The sequence below is a fragment of the Kryptolebias marmoratus genome, linkage group LG8, assembly GCF_001649575.2.
Source record: "Kryptolebias marmoratus isolate JLee-2015 linkage group LG8, ASM164957v2, whole genome shotgun sequence".
Taxonomy (NCBI): domain Eukaryota; kingdom Metazoa; phylum Chordata; class Actinopteri; order Cyprinodontiformes; family Rivulidae; genus Kryptolebias; species Kryptolebias marmoratus.
This window is the reverse complement of record NC_051437.1, coordinates 20657888-20680860: the sequence shown is the minus strand read 5'-3', so window position 1 is coordinate 20680860 and position 22973 is coordinate 20657888. Positions and strand designations below refer to the sequence as shown.

The 22973-nt window shown below is 38.2% G+C and overlaps 1 protein-coding gene across 1 annotated transcript in view; it reads right to left on the bottom strand.

The window, feature by feature from the left end:
• LOC108236702 (thymocyte selection-associated high mobility group box protein TOX-like) overlaps positions 1–22973 on the bottom strand; it is an 84738-nt gene that overhangs the window by 25932 nt on the left and 35833 nt on the right. The window contains 2 exon segments of the mRNA XM_017417563.2: positions 1481–1750; positions 18110–18169. Coding sequence (XP_017273052.1) covers positions 1481–1750; positions 18110–18169 — 330 coding nt within the window.

Genomic DNA, 22973 nt, shown 5'->3' with positions numbered 1-22973 from the left:
CCTCCCCCTCCTTCCTTATCGGTCATCTATTTTTCCAGAGTAAGCTATTACTTGCCGAGGTTGCTAGGCAACAAGAAATATTAATAGCGGCTATTATTAGCCAGCCTCTGCTGGAGTAGTACTAAAATGTGGAAGTGGGAAACATGAATGTGTTACATAAATCTCTGGACCTTTCACAGTGTGTGCAAGTCTCTGTTTGTGCGATGATTTATGGTGATGACGGTTCATTTATGAGAAAAGGGGGTGTGAAATAAGAAAATGGAACATTACCCGAAGGGCTATTTGAAAGTAAATAATTGCAAAGGTGAAACAAAAGCTGTTTAAGAGGCAGGCACTCCCTCTCTGTTTGCCTCTGAAATGTTACTGGACACAAAAAAAGGGGGCATTTTTTTTGCCCAAATGGGTCACATGCATCCAAGCAAAATGTACAGGATATCATATCATCAACTTATTACAATTATTTTAATCATGTCCAAACATCTAGTCACATTAAACTGACAGATTTGTTTCAGTCAACAACCATATGTGGTTTATATGGTAGGTTAGCATTCGTTAATCCTAAGGACTAGTTATATTAAAGGCCTCAGCTACCACCCACAGAAAAGAAGGAGCCTGTAACTTATGCAGTTTGATTTTGAAGATCACATAAGACCTGTTTATTGGAGGATAAATGCCATGGATGCTCACATTAAAGCATAAATATTCATGATGGAGGGCAGAGACAGAAAGAGAGAGAGGGAAAAAAAAGTAATATTTATGTCAGATGAAAGTATATAACGCTGAATAATTCACCACACGGGCCATCTATAATTCATTTGATTCGATTCTATGATTAAAGCATTTGAATGTGTTCGCCAGGGGTGTTTACATGTTCAGTCTGAAGAGTGTTTAACATAAGAGAAAGTCGCATCGCTGGAGTGGAATGGGGGGAATGGGCATCCTCAGCATCCCTTTGAAAAGAAAAAGTAGCTGACAAGGGATACCCCCCACCACCACCACCACGACCACCCTCATCCCCATCAAAATGTTCTGTTCAAAACCAGCACCCCACTGCACCCCACCGTCCTGCTCCTTTTTTTTTTTTTTTTGCTTTGCCGATCGCAGCGAATGAAAATGTGTAGCACAGAATGTCTTTGCTGCAAGCAGAGTGGATGTTAAAAAGATGCTGCAAATATCTGTGTGCTAAGGTCGTAGCAGGTAATTAGAAAGTTTGCACACATGTAGACTTCAGTGTCTCAGTTTTATTGACCGTAAGCTGACCTCAGAGCTCTAAACTATTTAAAATGAACAGAATCAAAGGTTGAGATCATTTTCTGTTTTATTGTTTCACAGGATTGGGAATCAAACTGAACTTTCCACGTTAGAACCACTAACGTGTTGGCTGTTTTCCAGTGTTGTAACACATTGTTTTGACTTGCACAAAGGCCCACAGGTAAAGACACACACACACACACACACACGCACACAAAGATATACTTACAGAGTGCATAGGCCCAGAAAGGAGGTGAGTGTCCTGACCCAGCATATTGGACATCATGAGGGCGGGCAGCTCGGGGTAGGAGTAAGTGTTGAGCAAACCATTGTGAGGCAGAGAGTGGAAGGGGTAACCTGACTCGTGCTCCGTGAGGTGGAGCAGAGAAGGGTCAACGTGGTTCGGAGGTGTGATGGGGGGGATCTCGTAGTCTTCGTCCCCTGCCCCTCCTCCTCCTCCTCCACCACCACCGCTGCCTCTGCCCTGACTGGAGTAGCTCTGAAGGACGGTAAAAAGAAAAAAAGCGTTGAAAGAAAACAAAATGCATTCACAGCAACCTTTACTTATTTACCCATTGTCATGTTTTGCAATGAAGTGATTTCTTCCCAATGTACACGGAGAAATGCTTGAGTAAGTCACAAAAGGACAATTTTGCACATGTGGGCAAATTGGAATATATACTGTGCAGCAAAACATATTCAACTTGACAATCTAAAATCGTATGTACTTGCACCTTAAAGCATTAGGTTATGAAGAGTTAACATCTTACCTGTCTTAAATACCTCTTTGAACAAACTCAGTTTGAAGAAATAAAGGTTAATTCTGATCAAAATCATAGTGGTTCATGCAAACACTGTTTTACTAACCTTAACACGACTGACAGTTTTGTACTACACAAATATTTACAAAAATTTCTATATCTTTTGCAAGCTCAAATAGTGTCATCAATAGCTAGCTGTAGCACTTCTGGTGCAGCATGGGGCACTTCCTGCAGGGAAATTGTAATATTTCTACTAGAATAGCCAAACTGTAAAACTAGTAGATAGCTGTCTACAGCAGGTAAGATATATACAGTTCATAACCTTCCCATAGAGCCCTACATTAAAAGATTGGAATCATTCCTTTAATACAGCCACATAAAGAAGAGAATGACAAAAATTGCATTATATATAAAGTAAAATATGATTTAGTGACAAACAAAGGAAAATCTATTTCAAAAAGTGTACAAAATATGTTCCAGTGTGAATAAAAAATTATCATTTAAATGCACCTTGTTGATTATTGTTGTTTACATGATTGTGTTTGCAACCTTTACAAACACAGAACTGCAGCAGTCAGTTGTCTGTTGTGCTAAAAATAAAAGTAATAATTGCAAATGCAAATTGTTTTGCTTCAAAAAGTGTAAAGAACTCATTCAGTACAAATGTACAGAGTAAATTAATTAGCTTGACAACAGCAGTGGCTGTACAGAGTGATTTACTTTAGAAAAAACTGACAGCTTTGAAGCAACAAACTGTCAGCCTGAAATGCCTTTAAAATACAGTTAATCAAATTCATTTTGTGGGGAAATAAACACATCACTGACAGTCACTGAATGGCTATTTTATTTTCTCATTAATTACTCCTGCAACTGTGTTTTTTTTAACTGAAAAGTTAAACAAATCTCACGGTTCTTACTGCAAAATAAATGCAGAGCAGCAAAGTGACCCGCGGCAGTTAAAACAGAAGAGATTTTTATGGTGCTAATAAGGTGATACATGGGCAACTGTCTTTTCCTGGGCCTATCTTGACATAATGTTGCACCGAGAAATATGGTTTTGTGCTCTCAAAAAGCACACTGAGGGTATTCACCAGGGAGTGAAAAGCAATTTTGTCAGAGGCAATCTGATGCCAACTCCCTTTTATAATGACTGAAGAAAATTAATCATCACAAATAATATTCCAGTGTCAGCCATTCAAGAGCTTTTTAATAGAATTTTTATTATTCATGTCTCGTGGTACACATCAACTAGTCCGTTCTGCAACATTTCAGAAATCAATTCAATATCATCTTCGTGTAGGCTGCCATCCCGCCTGCCAGCGCAGCAATTCATCTTGAAAACAAATACTTTTAGCAAACAAATGGCAAGAAACGTTGGGGAAACAGCTGCAATATGTGCCCAATACTAGAACTGGTGCTTGAAGATAGGATAAAAAAAAAAAAAGTCTCCTAATGTGCACTATCATTTGGGAGCAAATAATCATGATAATAAAAAAAGAAGAGTATGTTTACTATCAGGGGGGCGATGTGCTATTTTCTCCTCCCATAACACGCACTGCTCCGCGCTTGTTCAGAAATATTATCAGTGACAATTCCTTTTCCCATGTTGAATGTTTTGTCTGTGTCTTCGACGCTTAACATTTATTCTTGCTGCCGTTTACAATTATTGTTAGCAAACATAAAATGCAGACATAATTCGGCACAAGCACAAATAAATCCCATCATGCTGTGCTCAGTATCTGAACAGATCAATGCAATAACTCTTTGAAATGACACTGGACAACTTATCAGGGAGTAAAAATGTGGCAATAACTGTCTGTTGAACAAGTATCATTTAAGCAGTGACGGCTCGCAAGGAGCCACAACAGGTAAAATACTTGACGCAGCATTCATAACCCTTTTACTGCGGCGTTTTGTGAAACTGTTGCTCATTATCGCCCGAAGATGAGAGGCGATAATATTCTTGCCTGTGTCTCTGTGTTTGTTCACTTGTAGCATTAGCAAAATATCTCATGAACCAGTGGATGGATTTAATAAAACTTTCAGAAACTAATCACTGCATGAACATCCATAACTGATTAATTCTTGAAATCAACCACATTCAAGATGGCCGCCACAATGATAATAAAACACAACAATGGCTGTAAGTCCTGCCATTTTACTGATGTTGAGCTTTAATTTGGTGTGGTAGTAGTTGGTAGCATTCCCAACACTTTCTCTGAGTATTAACTGATCACTTGAGATCTGTTTTTACTGCATTGTTATAAACTATCGGAGTTACCGGTGTCTGTCTGTCAGCAAAATATCTCACAAATCGTTGAACAAATTTTACAGAAACTCTCAGAAAGTAATGGATGGCTGTACATCTAAAACCTTTAACATTTGGAGTCAAACCGACACAAGAACAGCTATAACTCAGCCAGCTTTACAGTTACTGAGCTAATATTTGGTGTGGCGTTAGCTGAGAGTCATTCCCAACACATACTCTGAGTGCTACACACCGGGCAACATCTTTGGCTAAAACTTTGCCATTAACTGTTAGATTCAATACTGTTTGTTTGTTTGCAAAAAATCTCATAAAACATTTGATGGATTTTAACAAAACTCAGAAAGTAACCATTTGCTGTACATCTAAATGTAAACAAATGCAATTCAAGATGTCCGCCACTTCTGATAGACCTTAGCCAACACAGGAATTGAGTCAAATTTACATTTATTAATCCAAATTTTGATGTGGTATTAGGAAAAAAATAAACAAGTACAAAGTTTGGGAATTAATGCCCTGATGTACAGTTGCTAAGAATAAAAAGGAAATTAAATTAGCATAAATAACCAATTAAACATGTCCAATAAACATACTCTATTTATTGTTTCTTTTCTGTGTCAAACTGCAGATAAGTGCTGGTGAGCAGTTTACACTATTTTTGATCTCTCTAGTGTAAACAGTTATATTTAGGCCTTTTTTCCTCTCCAAGATGAAACGTATCTGTAGTCAAATGCATGTGATTTCAGTGCTGTCAGAGACAATTTTTATGATCATGCTTTTCAACGCTTTTGTGTTTTGTTTTTTCCCCTCCTTTACAGCTTTTTACGATGCCCTTGGAGATAAGACACAGGACAAGGACATCACAAGTTTAACATTTTCAAACATGGATAAATAATTCATAAATATACTGTCTTTCAGGACATGGAGAAGAGGAGATAAAAGAAAGAGGGGTCAGAAAGAAACGCCAAATGTTGATTCAGCTTTCTCTCACTATAACCTTCACCCCCCCACACACACACACCCCTCTGCAGAGGTGAAACTTAAGCAAATCTGTCATCTTTCCCGGACAAGGACTTTTGAGGACTCTACAAAGCAATCAAAGCAATGCTTCTCTAATTTTCTTTCGCTGACATTAACATAATAGCAGCCGAGCCATTACTCGAGACTACACATCAAACACCAGATTGTTTGGACTCATTAACAAAGTTTAGAGATGTGAGATGTTGCTCAGAGGCATATCGACTGTCATCATGTTTAAACCACTCCCCGGTTCTATAAAAAGTGATGACTTACCACGAAAGAATCTTTATTTAATAAAAATATAGGCTGGCACACATGACAAGCGCGATTTCCGATGTTCTAGAGAAAAAAATAAACATCTAAGAACTATCTGTAGGATGATTCTGAAGAGAACAATTATGTATTTTTTAATTTTTATTGTTTTCAAACCTAAAAGAGAAATTGAATTTGCATTGTTGAGTTCACAAGCCACTGTAAAATATGAGGTACAGATGCAGTGCAAAATATACACTGGGAGCCATGTTTGAAGGGGAAAAAAACAGCTAAACATTTTGCATGGTTAAAATCTTTTTCATCTAGTTCCAAATTAAGCTTGTGTGATGAAAACTGATCCACCATTGTTCACAAAACACCACTAGAGTAAGTTTATTTTGACTTCAGCATTTCTTGGTTCTGCTCAGAGTGCAGCAAACATGAGATTCACTGTTTTTTTTTAGTAAGATTTTGATGATAGGCTGAGCGGTTCCTTGCAGAAGAGAGCAGATTAGATTGGTCTAAACAAAAGGTTGCTGGGGCTGAAAACAGAAGCATTATGGAGATACGTTGATGACACAGCTTTCAAAAAACACTGGTCCATCATCTCACCTTAGAAATAATCACACTGTCAAAGTCACATCATTTGTCTACAGACTGTTCTTCTCTATTTTATCTTCCAAAGTGCTCTGATGACAACAACAAATTTCTCACAGCATTTCTGTCACTTTGGATCTGAGATTGTTCTGTGCTGCACTGCGATGCAGGGAAAGGTGAGACAAAAGACCAGACAGTTCAGACGGAGACACAACTGTTGAAATCAGACTTTAGCTGCACTTCAAAGCACCTCAACATTCAATTTTGTTGACTTTCTATAAAGAGTCTGGACACAATTTAAACATGCCAGAATCAGTTTCAGTTCCCCTTCTGTTCAGTAAACTATGAAGTTTCTGAATTAAAACAACCTTTTTCTGCTTCAGCTCATCTAAGCTGTCAGTTTTAGCCCTGACACCAGTGCTTGGTCAGAATATAAAAAGAGTTCTCATTATTTCTAATATAAATATATTGACCCGATTAAAATCTTTTTCATCAATCACTGCCAGACGTAAAGCAAAAAGAGAACTGAAATTTCTTTTTCTCTGCTGCTACAACACTCCAAGAAACAATATAAATTTAATCTTAAGGAAGTGAAAATGCATACTTTCTATTTACAATGAAGTGAGATAATTAGGCAAAATTCTTGAAACAGAGTGTCTAGAAACAAAAATGTTGCATGCTTAACGTCTATATATTTACATTACAAATTTAAAACATCCATTTACGTACAAACACAGCATATTGAATAGAATATGGAGCTTAGAATCAAAGTAAGACAAAATATTTACCAAGGAACTTCCTTTTTTTCAATTAACACAATTATTATTTCAGTTACTTATAGTTTTTTTACTGGTATGTTTCATATATGGAATAATGATTCAATAAGAACGGTTTTTATATAAGTGTAACCAGAGTCCAGGTATCTGCAGCATTATTTATCACTGTTACAGCATCAGCAGACAGTAGACATTAGCAAACTAATGAGATCCTTCCTGCTCTTCAAAAACAAACATGTTTTTTATTAACAATGAGACTGCCATGCAGTACATTAACTTTATATTCAAAACAGGCTGTTTTATCTTTTTTAAGTGTGTTAAATTACATTTAAGGAAAATGCTTGATAACAAACTGACAATATGATACTCCATTGTTATTAAAAGCTCTTTCTCGACTCTTAGTAGCTTGTTTTCTGCTTGTTTGTTCTTCTGAAAATTATTTCACCATCCACACACACACGCGCGCGCGTGCAAACCTTCAGCTTTAACAATGTGAGCATCCACAGTTGTGCAAATAATCTGCTGTTGCTGTACCTTGTGCAAAGAGAATAAATATCTTAAAGTGCGTTTGGTAAAGAGATCTCAAAAAATGACAATAAGAGTTGGAAGAATCAGCCATTCTGTTTTTAGAGCTGCCTCTGTTTAAGAAATTTAATCAGTTAAAGGATTTTCTGGCTTTTGCCAAAAAAAAATGGCATCAAGAAAAGAAAAACCACAGTGTGTCACAGTTATTTTGACACATATTTCAGCATAATTATTGGCCTAATTCTCCTGTTATTAAATGTTTAAAAGGTGTTAGCCTCCAGACAACCATCAACTGGTTTACATAAACGATGCAGTCAGAAAAAGCACATGAACACAACATTAAGCAAGTGTGTAATTTGCTTTTTTATTTGTTGGTACTATGAAAGAAAAAGGATAGAAAAAAAGCTGTGTGAGCCACAAAGCCTCAGAGCTGCCCATCTTTTAGCATCATAGAGGTTGGGACATAACAACAATTGGCTGTTAATGTTATTTTGTTTGACTGCTCTGAAATTTCTTACAACTACATTTCTTGCCACTCTCAGTGATTTTAAAACTTGTAGTGTGGACTCCGCCATGTGAACTGGGAAGTTTTTATTTATTTTTAGTCATTCTTGGTCTTGCTGAGGACAGCTCTGAAGTTTTACACATTTAGCAGAGGCACTATACAGGACCTTTCCTCTTCGGTTTGTTTCTAACTGCTTCAGGTAGTAATATTCATTTGATGTATTGCATTTTTGAGGCCGTGCAGAAGTAGCCTCAAGTGTAGAAAGTGAAACAAGTAGATCCGGACGATTAATTGGCGCATTAGCTTGTTTTTCCGACTGAAACATCAGCCAGCCTGATAAACGAAGCTCCCAGTTTGCCAACCTAACAAAGACACCAGCGCTCTAGTAATAAAAAAATAAATGTGCACAACTATATTTGGCACCACTTTGTCAAGCTACCTTAAGTAATTAGGTTACCACTCAGTGGAAAAATATTTATTAGCTCGATTTTAGGTTTTATGCACATAATTAGATGGGGAAAATGTTTAATGGAAGACAGCTAATCTGAGAACAATGATGGGAAGGAGGAGAATGTATATGTTCCACACTGTACCAGGAAACTATTTAAGTACAAAAAGTTTTGAGCCCTGATGAACGTTGCTTTTGTTGCTTTGACTTTCTTGTGTCAGATAACACCTGAAAATGATTGCTAATATAAAAAAAACCCCTCCCCATGTCACAATATCATATAACAGATTGAGTTTGGTGTCCTATGGAAAGTCATTCAGCCATATGCTTATTTAAAAAAATTGACAGGGCAGCATGATTTGGTCAACAAACAACAGCTGGCCGTGCATATATAAAGGTTTTCATGTCCACTCTATGTGCTCCGGATAGACGGATGGCAACGGTAAATCTTTTAAACATCTCATGGAGAATTTCAAAATTCACCTTCAAAGATAAAAGCAGCAGAGCAGAGAAAAGGGCAGACATCAAACCCATCATCAATGGGTGTCTGAGCTGAGGCGCGCTGAACGAGTGACCATTACATTGATGCGCTGCAGGTTCCATGGAGGCTATCTGACCTGGCTTTGAAATGACAGGGAGCTCGATTTGGATGATGTATCAAGAAAGGCAGACAGTTTAGTACAATAGAAGGAGAATGAAACAGCAGAACGACCCAGGTTGACTGACAGAAAGACAGAACTGGGATAAGTGAAGTGAATGTATGTGTGTGTGTGTGTAAAAGAGGGGCATTTCAGCACATCCAATAGTAACTCAGGGTCACGGGTAGCGTCCGTCAGTAAAGGACAGGTAGACTGTGGTGGGCTTCAACCAATAGCAAAGAAGTGAGCTAACCTCTTCCCTGCTCCCCCATGCACTGGTAATTCTCTCAAATGTCACATCAAAATGGATCTCATTTAGGTGGGTAAAAAGGACCTGACTCTCCATTGCAGATGTGGGTGGACCCACGCCAGATTGGACGTGAACTCTAAAAACACGGCCGTAAAGGAAGTGTTTTGAAAAGGTTTGAAAAAGGGGGTGCGTGCTGCACATTTATGTCAGTTCAATTTAACTCAGTTAGAGCCGAAAGATAAGGGGTGAAAAGTATCTTTGATCTTTACTCTGGAAGTAAGAGAAGAAGAAAAAGCTTCAACGTTTGGTTCTATGACTGGGCGAAAGATTGTGGTCTTAAGACACATTTTCTATTCTTACTCATTAGGGAGGAATGTATAAATAAAACAAAAATATGTTGTGTCAGAGTCACTCATCCCCCCCAGGGGAACATGGAAGCCCCAGTAATCACATATGGCACAAAAGCTTACCCATAATCTCCTTTATTTTTATTTTCATGATGTCACTCTCTTTAAGCCCCTTTGCTTTATGAGTCGCAAACGGAGAGGAGAGGGGAGAAGAGGCGGGGCGGAGAGAAGAGGAGAGGAAAAAGCAAGGGAGGGGTGAAAACAAATGATGTGGATCCCTCATTGTTCTTTCTCTATGCCCTCATTCCAGTCAGGGCAATAAGAGAACATTGTGATTTACTGTCAGTGAAGCGCAAGAGTGCATCAGAGAGAATCCACTGTGGAAGGGGCCATTAAAATAGATTTAACTTCCCACAGTATTAGGCCAGATGTCTGCACTTCTATTATATTTCAATCAGCCATGACCTTGGTCTCCACATGATGAGAAAGATCACTGGGAAGAGAGGGGAAGTGAGAGTGAAAATATATGCAAAAAAAAAAAAACAATAGAAATATCAAACTACTTAGTCCAACTAAATCCCTCTGCAGCATTGTGCTGCATGTACAGAAGGAGAGAGACCAAAATAGAGCCAAGGTTTCAAGTTCTCTGAAAGTGTATGAATCATTGAGAGCACTTTTGCTGCTTATATGCTGCAGTTTTGGGGAATTTTTTGGGAGGTGGGGGGGATCTCGCTTTTCTGTATTTGAGGTATATTTAAAGAAGAACCAAGGGAGAACCACAGAAAGAGTGAAACAGTGGATATTTTTTTAAACCCTCAGAAATCAAACAATGATGGATGAATCTGTGCACATTCTTTGCACAAGGGAAATACTGACTTCTTACATAATCATGAATTTTCTTTCTAACAATGCTCATATTATCTTTCAATTTTGAACCAAATGTTTAAATAATTTCTATAAAATCTTCTCTCTCTGGCAACTATCCATTCATTTCTGCTCCATCAAAGCAGAGTCGAGGTCACTGCTTGTTGCACTTCAGAGACCGATGATAATTGGACTTATTGGCTGACACGGACTGACCTAAATAAAAATCTACCACTGGTTATGAATGCAGCTTACAATATCTCCTAGCATGGGTGTGAATGTTGTGCAGATGCTCCTCTGATGGTCTTCCAGCACCGCTTTCAGACATCGATGCACCAGCGCCGGCTTAGACGCAAAATCAGTTTCCAGCCTGATTTTTACGATGTTGAGACCGTACTCATTCTTGATATTTAAATACACTGAGTACAAGATACTTCGCTTCTTCATTCCAACGACCTTGCCAACGGCTCTGTGGAGCCTCAAAGAAGGAACGAGATGTGTGTTGGCGTTTTCAAACCCACAATTTTCATTTTTCTTTCCTTTGTCCCGTTTTTTTTTTTTTTTCTTGCAGGGAAAGAATACAAACATAGAGGATACATTCACAGAGGGGGATTTTGGTTGGGAGGGCCAGTGTTATGAAGTGAAGAGTGCTGGTGAGGGTATAATGGTGCACTGTGACTCACTATTTAGTAATGGTGCCTTTTCGCATCAGTATCGCCCACATTGGGTGTACAGTGCCAGGTTATATTGAGGTGTCTCTGACTCAGAGAGAAAGAGGGAAAGAGAAATAAAAAGTTAAAAATAGGAAAAGTAGAGGGAGGGCAGGTTGGTCCCACAGGCCAAACATTTGTCACAATTAATATTTGTTAACACAAATATCAACATGTGAGCTACTTTTTATGAAAAACATATATAGGCTATATATATATAAATATATATGGAACAATCTCATCATTTTGAAGTGATATTTTGTCAACCAGGTAACACCAGAGCAGTGATACCAGTCACAAGGCACAGAGTGTAAAGAAAAAGGCAGAAGTTTTGATCTAGGCTAGGCTAATCAAGCCAAACAAGGGCACATTTATTTTTCAAATTATTTTTCAGGCTTATACAACAACCCCTATCAACTAAAAAAATGGTGTCAGGCTAAACGTTAAATATTAGTTAATGTAGCATTCTTTCACACCAGCTATTTTTTTAAAGAGTTGTTTGACAGCCTGAAAAACAATAAAAACCAGGCCCTCATTGAATGAAGACGTCTGCCCTTTTCTCTGTACTCTGTCATCTATGACTGATGTCACAGCTGATAAGATACTAACTATTGGTAACATCATTAAAAAGATAAACCTATCCCTTTAACCTAGCTCTGTCCAAAGGTAACAAAATCTACCAGAATCTTAAAAGCTAAATTTATTGAGTTCCAGGTTTATTTAAAGTTTTAAATGAGGCATTAAAAAGCAAATTGTATTTTATTAGGGGTTATGTGGAAAGCTATTCCTGCTGCCTAACCTAACACCAGATGGTTTGTTAGACAGAACCATCTGAGTAGTTCTTCTTCAAAACTAGAAAAGAAACAGGTAGTTTCAAAAATATAATTGGCAACATGATGAAGCACACGTCTATCTCAAGCTACATTTACCAAATTATAAATATGATGCATATGATTTTGGAGAAGAGGAAACAAAGCATTGAGCTACAAGCTAACAAGCAGTTAGAATCTGCCTCAAATAAACTGGAGGCAATTTTTAAAATGTAAAAAACAGTTTCCACTTCTCAAAACTGAACTGTTTATTATCACTTGCTGCCATGAAAAGTGTCTTTGAGTATATGTAAGTTTGTTCATTTGTCGGTTAGCAAAATATCAAATGAAACAAACAAATTTAAATACAACTCTCAGAAAGTAATGCAATTGGATGTACCTCTTTAACTATTTTAACTTTTGGAGTGAATTAATTGACCTTAACAAACACATAAATGGCTATAACTAAGGCAATTTCACTTGAGCTAAGATTTGGTGTGGTAGTAGGTAAGAATCATCCCCAACACATACTCAGAGCACTACAAGATAATGTCTTTGCTTAAAACTTTGTCTTTAACTATTGGAGTCAATCCTGTCTAACTGTTAGCAAAATATCTCATAAACCACCAGGCAGATTTTAATGAAACTCTCAGAAAGCAATGATTGGCTGAAGTTCTATAACTGATTACCTCTTGGAGTCAGTCTGATTCAAGTCGACAGCTAATCAACCTTAGCAAACACAAAAGTGGCTATAACTCAGTCATATATTCAGATATTGAGCTACAATTTGGCGTGGTAGTTGCTGAGAGTCATCCTAACATACTTTGAGTGCTAGCCGATTGCACAAGATCATTAGTGTATTCTATTAGTGAATAGCAGTTTCACATATATAGGCATTACAGTCTTTTACAATATTCTAAGGGAGAAACTGAATGACCACTTATCCCAGAAAGTTAACCTGTTTATTCAAGGTAGAATACTTAGCTTGTTATATGCTATAATTCTATTGTACTTTTACTAAAGTGCATCACACTCTAGTAAAAAGTGTGTCACACAACAATTTTAGGACCTAATAGAACTGGTTTAACTAATGAGAAAGGAAGCACAACGTGTCTCCTTTAACTGCTGTGAAATGTGGGAGCTTTCTTCAGGGGTAAGGGCTTGGGTGGCTTAACCCGGGTGTAATAACTGTGAACGAAGAAAAGTCGAAGAATGCTGGAGTGTCAGAGTTAAGAAAAAAAACACCAAAACAAACAGACAGAAGTGCAGGTTGAAACATCCAGAAAGAAAAGCAAACACCAGAAAGAGTGAATCAGTTAGTTTTAGATTCTGAGCTCGACTATTTGTTACTGTTCTCTTACAGCCGGCCAAATCAATAAAAGACACATGGCTGGGTGGGAAAATTAGAAGCAGAAAACATAGTGGCATAAACAACCTGAAACGTGCTGCTTCTCCCAAAAGTTTTTCTTCCTCTAATGCACAGGTACAGTGCAACAAATACAACAGAGATAGAAAGCGATGTTACATACAAATCATTTTTTCTTGCCACTAGAATGCTTGCCTTTTAAGCTCCATCTCTTCTCTTTCTGTTCTTTTCCATTTATTGTATGATTCATGTAACATGTAAACATATGAAGATGCATTCATGTGGCCTGATTAAACAACAGTGAGACGAGAAACAAGCCAAAACATCCAAAAATATACATGGAAGAATAAGTCTGCATACGCACTCAAACTGATCAAGCTTGATATGAATCCCAATGAAGAACACTTATTGCCCATTATACTAAATTAGAATTTGAGTTGGCGTGGTTGGAGGAAATGATTTTGGTTTGGTAGTGATCATTCTCATGCAGCTCAATTCAGTCTGCAACATTTTACATATCTGGATGACAAGCTGAATATAAGGAAACTGCTGTTTTCACTTGAATGATAAGTTTAAAATAATGTTTGCATATTTTGATCAGAAACCTGGTTTTGTTTTGCCTTTAATGCTAGTTAACAGGTTTGTCATGTTTTTTTTTTTTCTCCTTTTCAGTTGCTGCAGAAGTTGTTGTTGCTGCAGAAGTGGTTGTTACCGCATCGTTTTCTCACTTTTTGAAGAAATCCACTGAGGAAAAGAACAGTTTCGCCCATGAGTGATATCCCAAATATTTATTCCAATCTGAAATCCGCAATTGTTTTTACAAATGAAGAACGAGCCGTCAATAAGCACAGACCAGAACTGCAGTTATTGGGGAAACAAAAAAAAAAAAGGAAATACTCGAGTTGTTTTAGTCAGTCAGGAAATTTGAGAGATTTAGAGAGTAGAAAAAAAACATTTCCACTCAATTGAGATGAATGAGGAATTTAAACATTATTATTTCAACAAACTATAGGGTTGTGCGTGGGCAGATAAAAACAAAGCTGGTCAACAGATAGAAAAAAAACAAACAACCCACACTTTAGCTTATGTGCTGAAACCTCAACAGATGAACCAAATGGAAACCATTAATATTATCAAACTGCCCAAAAGCTCCATATGGGCAGTTTGAATGCATTTTTTTTTCAGCAACCAGCAGTATTTAAAGCCTTGAAAACATCTTGTTTGAATGGACAGATTGCGTCCAAGCGTACAGTCTTTAAAGCTGTTTCTGATTAGCGGTTTTCTCTCTTTTAAAAGCCCAGAGATGTTATGTGTAATGTAATCTTCTCGCTGTGTCAGACTGCTACCTCAGTGCATTTGCTGTGGAAGACCCTAGACATGCAAACAAAGGAGTCTCTGTTCTGACTACATGTGCCGTTTTCACAGGCACACATCATGTAAGGGCTCGGGTGGGCATCTTACCACCATGTTAAAACGTGCAATAAAGCAAATGGCCTCCCCTTTTCAGAATATGCTTGACCTGTTGCAGCAGTACAGTCTGAGGACTGCCCTCAGAACCAAGGAAGACAAGTCTTACTACGACGCTGTTCATACAGAAAAATGAGACAAGAACAAAAAAGAGATCAAGATGTAGGAAAGAAAATTGCAAATTCCTGCACAGCGAATGCATAAAATTAAGAGATGAAAAGCAAGTCAATCAAATCACTGCAATCATCCAAAATAATTTTACTTAAAAACAATGCAGACATTCTGTTGATATCTAGGCTTTCTAGATTAACCTTTCCAGAATTTTCATTGGAATAATCACTGCGGAAATCCACAGAAATTACACCAAAGGACATTCTTAATATGTGCAAACTTATGAACATGATGAATAAAATTTAATTCATTTGAAAACTCTAAGACAGCCAATAAAATTTCAGTAAACACTGCAGTTAACGGTGTTTAATTTGTTAGAAAATGGTTCAAATTTCTGATATGTTCCAAGTGCATGTGCATGTTTCCAATGCACAAAAATATTTAAAGAAAAGCAGAATAAAGAGGAAAACAAAAAAGATAAAAACTGAAAAAGACAACCAATTAAACAGTTGTTTTCAATTATTGTGTGCATTACTTATAAAACAAAAGGAGCCACATATACTAAAAGATCCGGTCAGCACTATTCTGCTATTAAATTTCAAATTAAATATACTTTGGTAAAAGACTGTGTTCAGAGGGCTTTTCAGAACTTGTGTGTAAGCTTCTCTTTGACAGCACTGACAGAGCATCAACTGCAGCTGACATGTTTTGAAAAGCCCAAATTGCTTTATCCACTAAGAAGGTATTTGTTGACACAACACTGCAAACCTGGAGTGGGTGTTGGTGATTGACGCATGACCGCCGCAGCAGCGAAACTACAAAGCTGGACATTTATCCCAATTAGCACACACGCACACACATGTGCACACACAGTGACATAATTAGGGCAAACCAGGAAATGTGCCAAACAACGATGAACCTCATCGGCTCTGATTTGTGTTGTAAGTAGACAATAAGATGCTAAGGCTCCCACTCGACCCCTCATTATAGTCTCTCAATCCAAACATCAAAGAAAAGGCAACTATGCGGCTACAAGATGAGCGTGCACTGTACGTGCACATGTGAAGGTGGTTATTAGGCTTTTATGAAAGCGTGTGTGTGTGTGTGTGTGTGAGTGCAGGGTGGTAGTTTGTGGTGAGGTGCACATCCATATGTTCTTGTTCATAAAAACCTCTGCGAAGCCCAATTTAAGTTTTACATCATGTGAGTAAGCACATTTTTGTCAAGTGAGGACATTTTGGCTGGTGTTCACATCTTCAAAGGTTTGTTTGAGAGGCATGGTTTTAGAGTTAGAGTCGTAATTAAATAACTTTATTGGAGTAGTTAAACAAATATAAAGACAAAGTGGAGCGTTGCTCAAGTAAAATTGTTTAGAGTGGTGTTTTTTCCTGATAGTTTGAGGTTTCTTTTGTACATATAATCATTTAATACACCACACACACAGTGTTATTCATTCTTCAGCTAAAGTGGTGATTGTCAACTGGCAGGTCTGTCTTAATGGCAGTAAACCGCCCAGTTTGATACCCAATATTTGTTCCTGACAGTTGTCTCACTCGTCTTTCTCTTTCCCTTCGTGTTCTGCAGCAGATTCACTCCTGAAGTTGCACCAAAGTGTCTTTTCTAAGATTCTACACTTGTCCAATTCTACCATATTTGTTAACCTACACAGACTACAGCCAGCAAAATGTAGGTCACTCATGGGACTCAAGCTTCAACGTGACTTCATTCTCATGGAGTACATAGCTGCATTTTAGAATTGCATATCAACATATCTGGAAAACTACTGGAGTAAACTCATTCAAACTGCATCATTTGATATAGTTCAGTTTTATGTTTGATTTTATAGTTTGCAATGAGTACCTTTACGTTTTGGTGCAAATTTAGAGCTTTTATTTCAAAACTGCAAAACACATTACACTGCTATCCTTATACTACAAAATTTACAATCACCCTTCCAGTTCGAATGAGGTGGTAAATTAAGTTTTAAGAAAGTTACCATAAAATCTCAACACTTCAATCCTTAACTATAATTACACTGAGACACAAAAGGAAAGTAAGAGAATGAGATGTAACGAGAATGAAATTATTCTTTTTCATGTCGGGCTCATAAATTCAGAGTTGCATTCACAATGATGTTTCAGGAGGGAAGTACTGAGGACATATTTAAATGTGAGTGAAACTTTGTCTCAGAGAGCATGTCGCTTCCTGTCAGTAAACGAGGGTCTTGTGTGTGTGTGTTTGTGTGAAAGAAGTAGACTGCATTAGTGTCTGTGTGAGGGAGGTCTTGCTGTCATTGGCCCTCTGGCTGTGTCCAGTGCCTCTTTGAATTATTTGGCGAGGCTCTAATTGACATGGAGCCTCCACCTCATCATGTTTTGTCAGAACACGAAGGCCGGGCTGCCGGATCAACAAATCTTTGAGCTCCAAATTCTGCCATATGTCCAGCCATGTGTTTCATGTACCAGCTGGGAGCACTCAGCACTGTTCCTGTCTAACTCACTGACTGTGTGAGTACCGAGAACTGCAGCTTTAATGAGCTTGGGGTGGTGAAATGTTACTGCTGCTTTCACTGTGTCTTTGTTTTGACTTGTCACCAACACTGTCACATCCACTTGTTTAATCCCACTAATGTTACAAATATTAATGTTCTTTGGATAAAATCTAAATACACATGCTTTGTGAAGAATAAAGAGATATTTTGGCTTGGGAGGCTTTAAGTGGTCCTGAGTGGAAAAGGGTCAAACTCATGGGTGTCTTTCAAGAGTGAAACTCATTTCAAGGCTGATCTGACACTAGTTATGTCTTGCATCCTTGCAAAATACAACAATTTTTGCTTGGAATTTGTTTCTAAAAAGCTATAAGTAAAAAATCTGAATATAAAGAATCACTGAGGTTAAGTCTATTTTTAAAATATCCAGACATAAAGGCCATAGTGAAAAAGTATTTGAACACATGACACCCACATCCGTTGACAAAGTACACAAGTTTTGACAAATTTTAACCAAAATGTTGAGTTTTCTAGTTTATTAGTTTATCATGGTGATGTCTTACCAACCCAGTTCTATTAGGGAAATATATAAATGTAGAATAATCCAGCATTTATGTAAATCTGGGAGGTTTGTAGGAAAAGATGTGGGCTGTCTTACCTGGTTTGGCGACCGAAACTCTTGGTTACTGTCATTCATGTACATGTTGTCAGCATCAAACTGTGAACAGAAACAGAAACAAGATAAATAAACATTGTATGCAAGAACAGGTTTTGGAAAAAAAAAAAAAAAAAGACAGGGTTGCCTGCAGAGGAGTTACAAAGAGGAAAAGCTCTTTACGGGTGGCCTCAAGTGTGAGACTAATGACTTTGTCACTTTGGTTAAACCTCATGGTGGCATGGCAGCATGGGCAATTACTGTTCGTCAGCGGGCCGGTAATTAGGCTACATGAGCACAGTGACGAGAGATGGGCTTTTCCCTGTGGGCTCTGCTGCGTGTGTGAGAGAGGGAACGAGTGTGAATGAACCCATGAGTGCATTGAGTGGTGAAGTGTGCGCTCGCTGTGTTTGAGGGTGTGTTTCCAGCGTATAGCGAAGGCGTGCTGTGTCTTCTAACTTGAGCTAATCAGGCAATGAAAGATCACTTGCTGCAGGTGCCAAAACACTCCTTGATACGGGGTTAGAGCTCACATAACAACAAATGACTCTTGACCTGCAAAGGGTGCTGGGAAACAGCCGAAGGTCAACAGATGACTGCAACATGCCAGCTCGGCTATCTAATTTGGTACTGAGCTAAATCCCTGAAATATTCCCAAGTGAGATCAGTTTTGAGTGGCTGCAAGTAAGGGAAAATACATAACACAGATTTGTTTTAGCTGTAGATAAAATGAGACTGTACTCTACAAATGGCTCTGTAACCAAACCTGTGCAATATCAATCTGTCTCAAACGATTCCAAAGACATAAAGGTTTGTCTTACTTGCAGCAAATAAAACAGACCTGGGAAAGACGAGATAATAATGTTGACACAAGTATTCAGAGTGTCAAATAGAGCCACATTTTTTGTTTGTTGACTGAGGTCATTCTTTGTAACTTCAAGGCAAAGAAGATTTAGAGAGTGACAGCAGAAGAAGCAAAATCAAATTAGACAGCATTCCAAGTCACATTCCTTAGATTTGAAGATACTGGGGGCCCTTTTTCTTTTGGGGGGTGGTCTGCTTTGTGTTTCAAAGAAAGTTTCTAAAAGCTTAAAAGATAAACAAACTCTAAATAGAAGAGAACACAAATGGATCATAAGATGTACCTGCTCAAAACAATGTCCAAATACCTAATGGACGGAAATGAGATGAATTCCTTTGGGGGAAATCTAATATCTACACTGGTAGACAGGAAAAAGCCGAAGTAGCTAAATGAGCATGTGAGCGGTGAGAAAGAGAAATTACTGTACATTATTGTAGATGAAAGGTTAGGGGAATGAGCGTCTGCCTCGGGGCAATGGTTGGTTAACGATGCATACAGTGGAAGCTCTTGAGAGGATCCACATGAGCGTCTTATTGATTACATTTACATTCATCCACATACACAAACACTGAACTAAGACAAGAGCTGCATATATGTTGCATTTAGGCCTTATTCACATTCATGTGATAAATTCAAAGGCCGTGGGCGAGAACTACATGTTTGCTTCAAGTGAAACTGAATACTGACTAATTGTTTTTATGCTGCACGCTGTAGATAAAGACAGCCATTTGCTTAATCAAACACGGGAGTGTCCATCACCTGACTAACCTGCAGGTAGAAATGAGTGCAGCGCAGGAAGATGGCCAAAGTGATGTTGACCTTGGTGATATATCTGTAATAAACTCTTCCCTCCTCTTTTTTACTCTGATTTAACTGAGCAATTTCATTCCACTGAAATCCACTTTGATATCATGGGTGATGTAAAGTAATCAAGGAAGCATTTTTTAGATAAAAATCAGGTGAAAAGAGAATGTAGTCACTGAACAATGTCACTCTTAACCCAACAACATGGCCACATCTTTCAGTACAGCTAATTTTACAAACTGAATTTATTTAGTGCTGAGCTCTGCCACTATGTCTTTCCGCTCCAAAGGAAGAAATAACTAAAATCACCACTTATACCAGTAATGAGATTATCGTAAAAAAAGGCCAAAACTGCCCAGAAAGGTCAGCCATTTTGTGCTTCAACATGGCTGCCCATATAACGCAATGTAAATCTCTCTCCTCTTGCTTCTGTCTCAATGGCTCTGCTTTGCACTTTCTCACTCTTCCATTTAAAATGCCAATTTGGTGCTGCCTCAATGCTATCAGCTCAGCCATTACTCCACATAAACTGCAGAATTCCTGAACTCTTTCCTATTTCGTCTTTTCCATTTAATTTTTGTTTCTTTTTATCTTCTTATTTTAATACATCTGCATCCCTCGCTCCTTCACTTTTACTCATCATCCGCTTGTTCTCACCATTCCCATCTCTTTCCATGTTACAACCTGTCACACTCCCTCTGCCCCTCTTTCCCTTCGCTCTTTCCTTTTCCTTCAACGGGCCTTGGCATCGCTTCCTCATCGGCAGCTTAATTGGGCATTCTGCCTGAGACAAGGGCCTCATTAAGCAGTAATTACACACATGTTGTTTTCGGCAAACATCTCTATTTGGATTGCTTTGCATGGTAATTGTTCAGCAGGGACCACTGCTTGCGATGTTTCAATCCGTGACACACGTGGTGCTGGTGGAGAGGAATGAAAACATGGAGAAGAAGAGGGGGATGGAAGAACAGAGGAAAAATAATAATAGGTTGTGAAAGAGAGACAAACTGAAAAGTAAAGCGTGCATACATGAGAGGGGAAAAAGATGAGAGTGCCAGAGAAGCAGAAAAAAGCTGATAGAATGAAGGCAATGCAGAGAGACAATGAATAAAAGAGAGAAAGAGACAGATTCTGTGTTAGAAGAAAATGAGTTAGAGGAAGAGAGAGAGAGAGAGAGAGAGAGAGAGAGAGAGAGAGAGAGAGAGAGAGAGATGAGAATGAGGAAATGAGGAAGAGAGGTGAAAAAAGGAAATTGGGGAAAAAAATAAAAGAGAGACTCTCAGAACTAGGTCATGCCTTGCAATCATCGACAAAGCTGAGCGTTTCAAAAATAATGAAGCCACAAGGTGGAAGTAATGCTAACTAGCATATCCAGGGAAAACATGTAATATTTACACAGTTCTAATGGTGCAATACAATACTGGGATGTTTTCATCTAGGAGTGCTCAGTGAGACAGATGATGACAGGATTGGAGGCTCCGCTGAAGGTTGGTTTTGATTGATGGACAATTTATATAAACCCCTCACTAAGCCTTCTAGGCAACATCTGTTTGTGAGGAGGATGATGGGGGTGAAGATCAACTGCCTGTGTGTAAGGCCATAACTTCTCAGTCATTAGAGAGAAAAATAACCTTGCACTAATAAAAAGACTAAAATAATTTACAAAGTCAGGAAATGTTTCTTTAAAGGGAGCTCACTACAATCAAAGGTGACAAACACAACTCATTTTAGGTGCCTGCTGTTAATCCGAAAGTCACATGATTAGATTTTGTGCAAAATCTAAATACCTATAGAACACGAAGGTTTGTACCTCTCGTTCTCATGCATACGGCAGCTAACACGAGAAAACTAGCCTGGCATTTGCGCTTCAGTGGTTTTGAATTTTTGTTCTTCTTGTCTGCATGGAGATTTTGTTTTTATTAAAAGTAAAATTCAGTTTAAGAAAATGCCTGGTGTAGTAAAGTTGAGGGGTTTTGTGTCCTTGCGACTGTTTGCTTCATTTCGAAAAGAAATATATACATATTTCTCCACTACATTAATAAATCACAGCTATGACTGGTGTTGTGACACATTTTTACACGCTGATACTGTCACATCTATATTTGTCCGTTATAACTTCAAAATATTGCTTCTATATGAAAATAAATTCAGTTATGTAAAAAAACTCAATAACTAAAATGACATAAACAAAAATAAGGTAAAAATAAGAAAAAATAATGGTATTTTTGATTGTGTCAGCACAACTTTTACCTTCTAATAATCAGAAGACTTACTTCTATTTTTGCACAACACAGGCAGTATCCTATTAACAATATATTAAAATGTACCAAGAAGATACAGTTCTTTTAAACCAACATCTGTGTAGACTGCTGCAGTGCGCTGTATGTACAGGTGTAGCAGAAAGGGAAAAAAAGTCAACCTCAACCAACTTTCTGAAGTTTTGAATTAATAAGAGAAAATCTATAAGCAGGAAATGTACTACGTGTGACTTTAAAAGCCTTTGCCAGTACACCGAGTCTCTAAAAATAATTCTTTCACCGAGCGGAATTAATAAACCCAGAACAGTACACAGCTATTCTGTGAAGAAAGGGGTGTGGTGGTGTGGGTGGGAGGGGAGAGGGGGGCTCATGCAATATGTATGCCAGTCTGAGCACCCTTCTTCCTCAGCTTCCCCCCTTCTTCTTTATATTTCTCTTTTCACATCTCACTCTTTCTCTCCGGGCCTCTGTTCAATTAAGCTGTAGGAGCGACCTAACAAACCTCAACCTGAGACAATGTGCCACTGAATTTTGATGTTGCCCAACTTGTCACTGCTGCTTCAAAGTCAGAGAGGATGAGACAGACACACAAACGCGCGCACACAACGCGTACGCACACTTAAAAACAGGAGAAGCTGGAAACATTGAAACAGGATGGAAAGAAAGAAAGAAAGAAAGAAAGAAAGAAAGAAAGAAAGAAATGTTTTTAAAGTTGCATGGGAATAGGAGAAAGAAAGAGTGAGAGAAGAGAAACTACGGTAACAAATCTGGTGTTGCACCACGCCCGAAGCAAACAATGAACACGGGCAAACAATGAACATGGCACACACATAAACACAAAGACGCAAACACACACTTACACACACACACGCTCACAAAGCCCATAAAAAGCACAGCCGGTGGCCATGGCGACACATGCTCTGTTGTCGTTAGATAAGGGAAA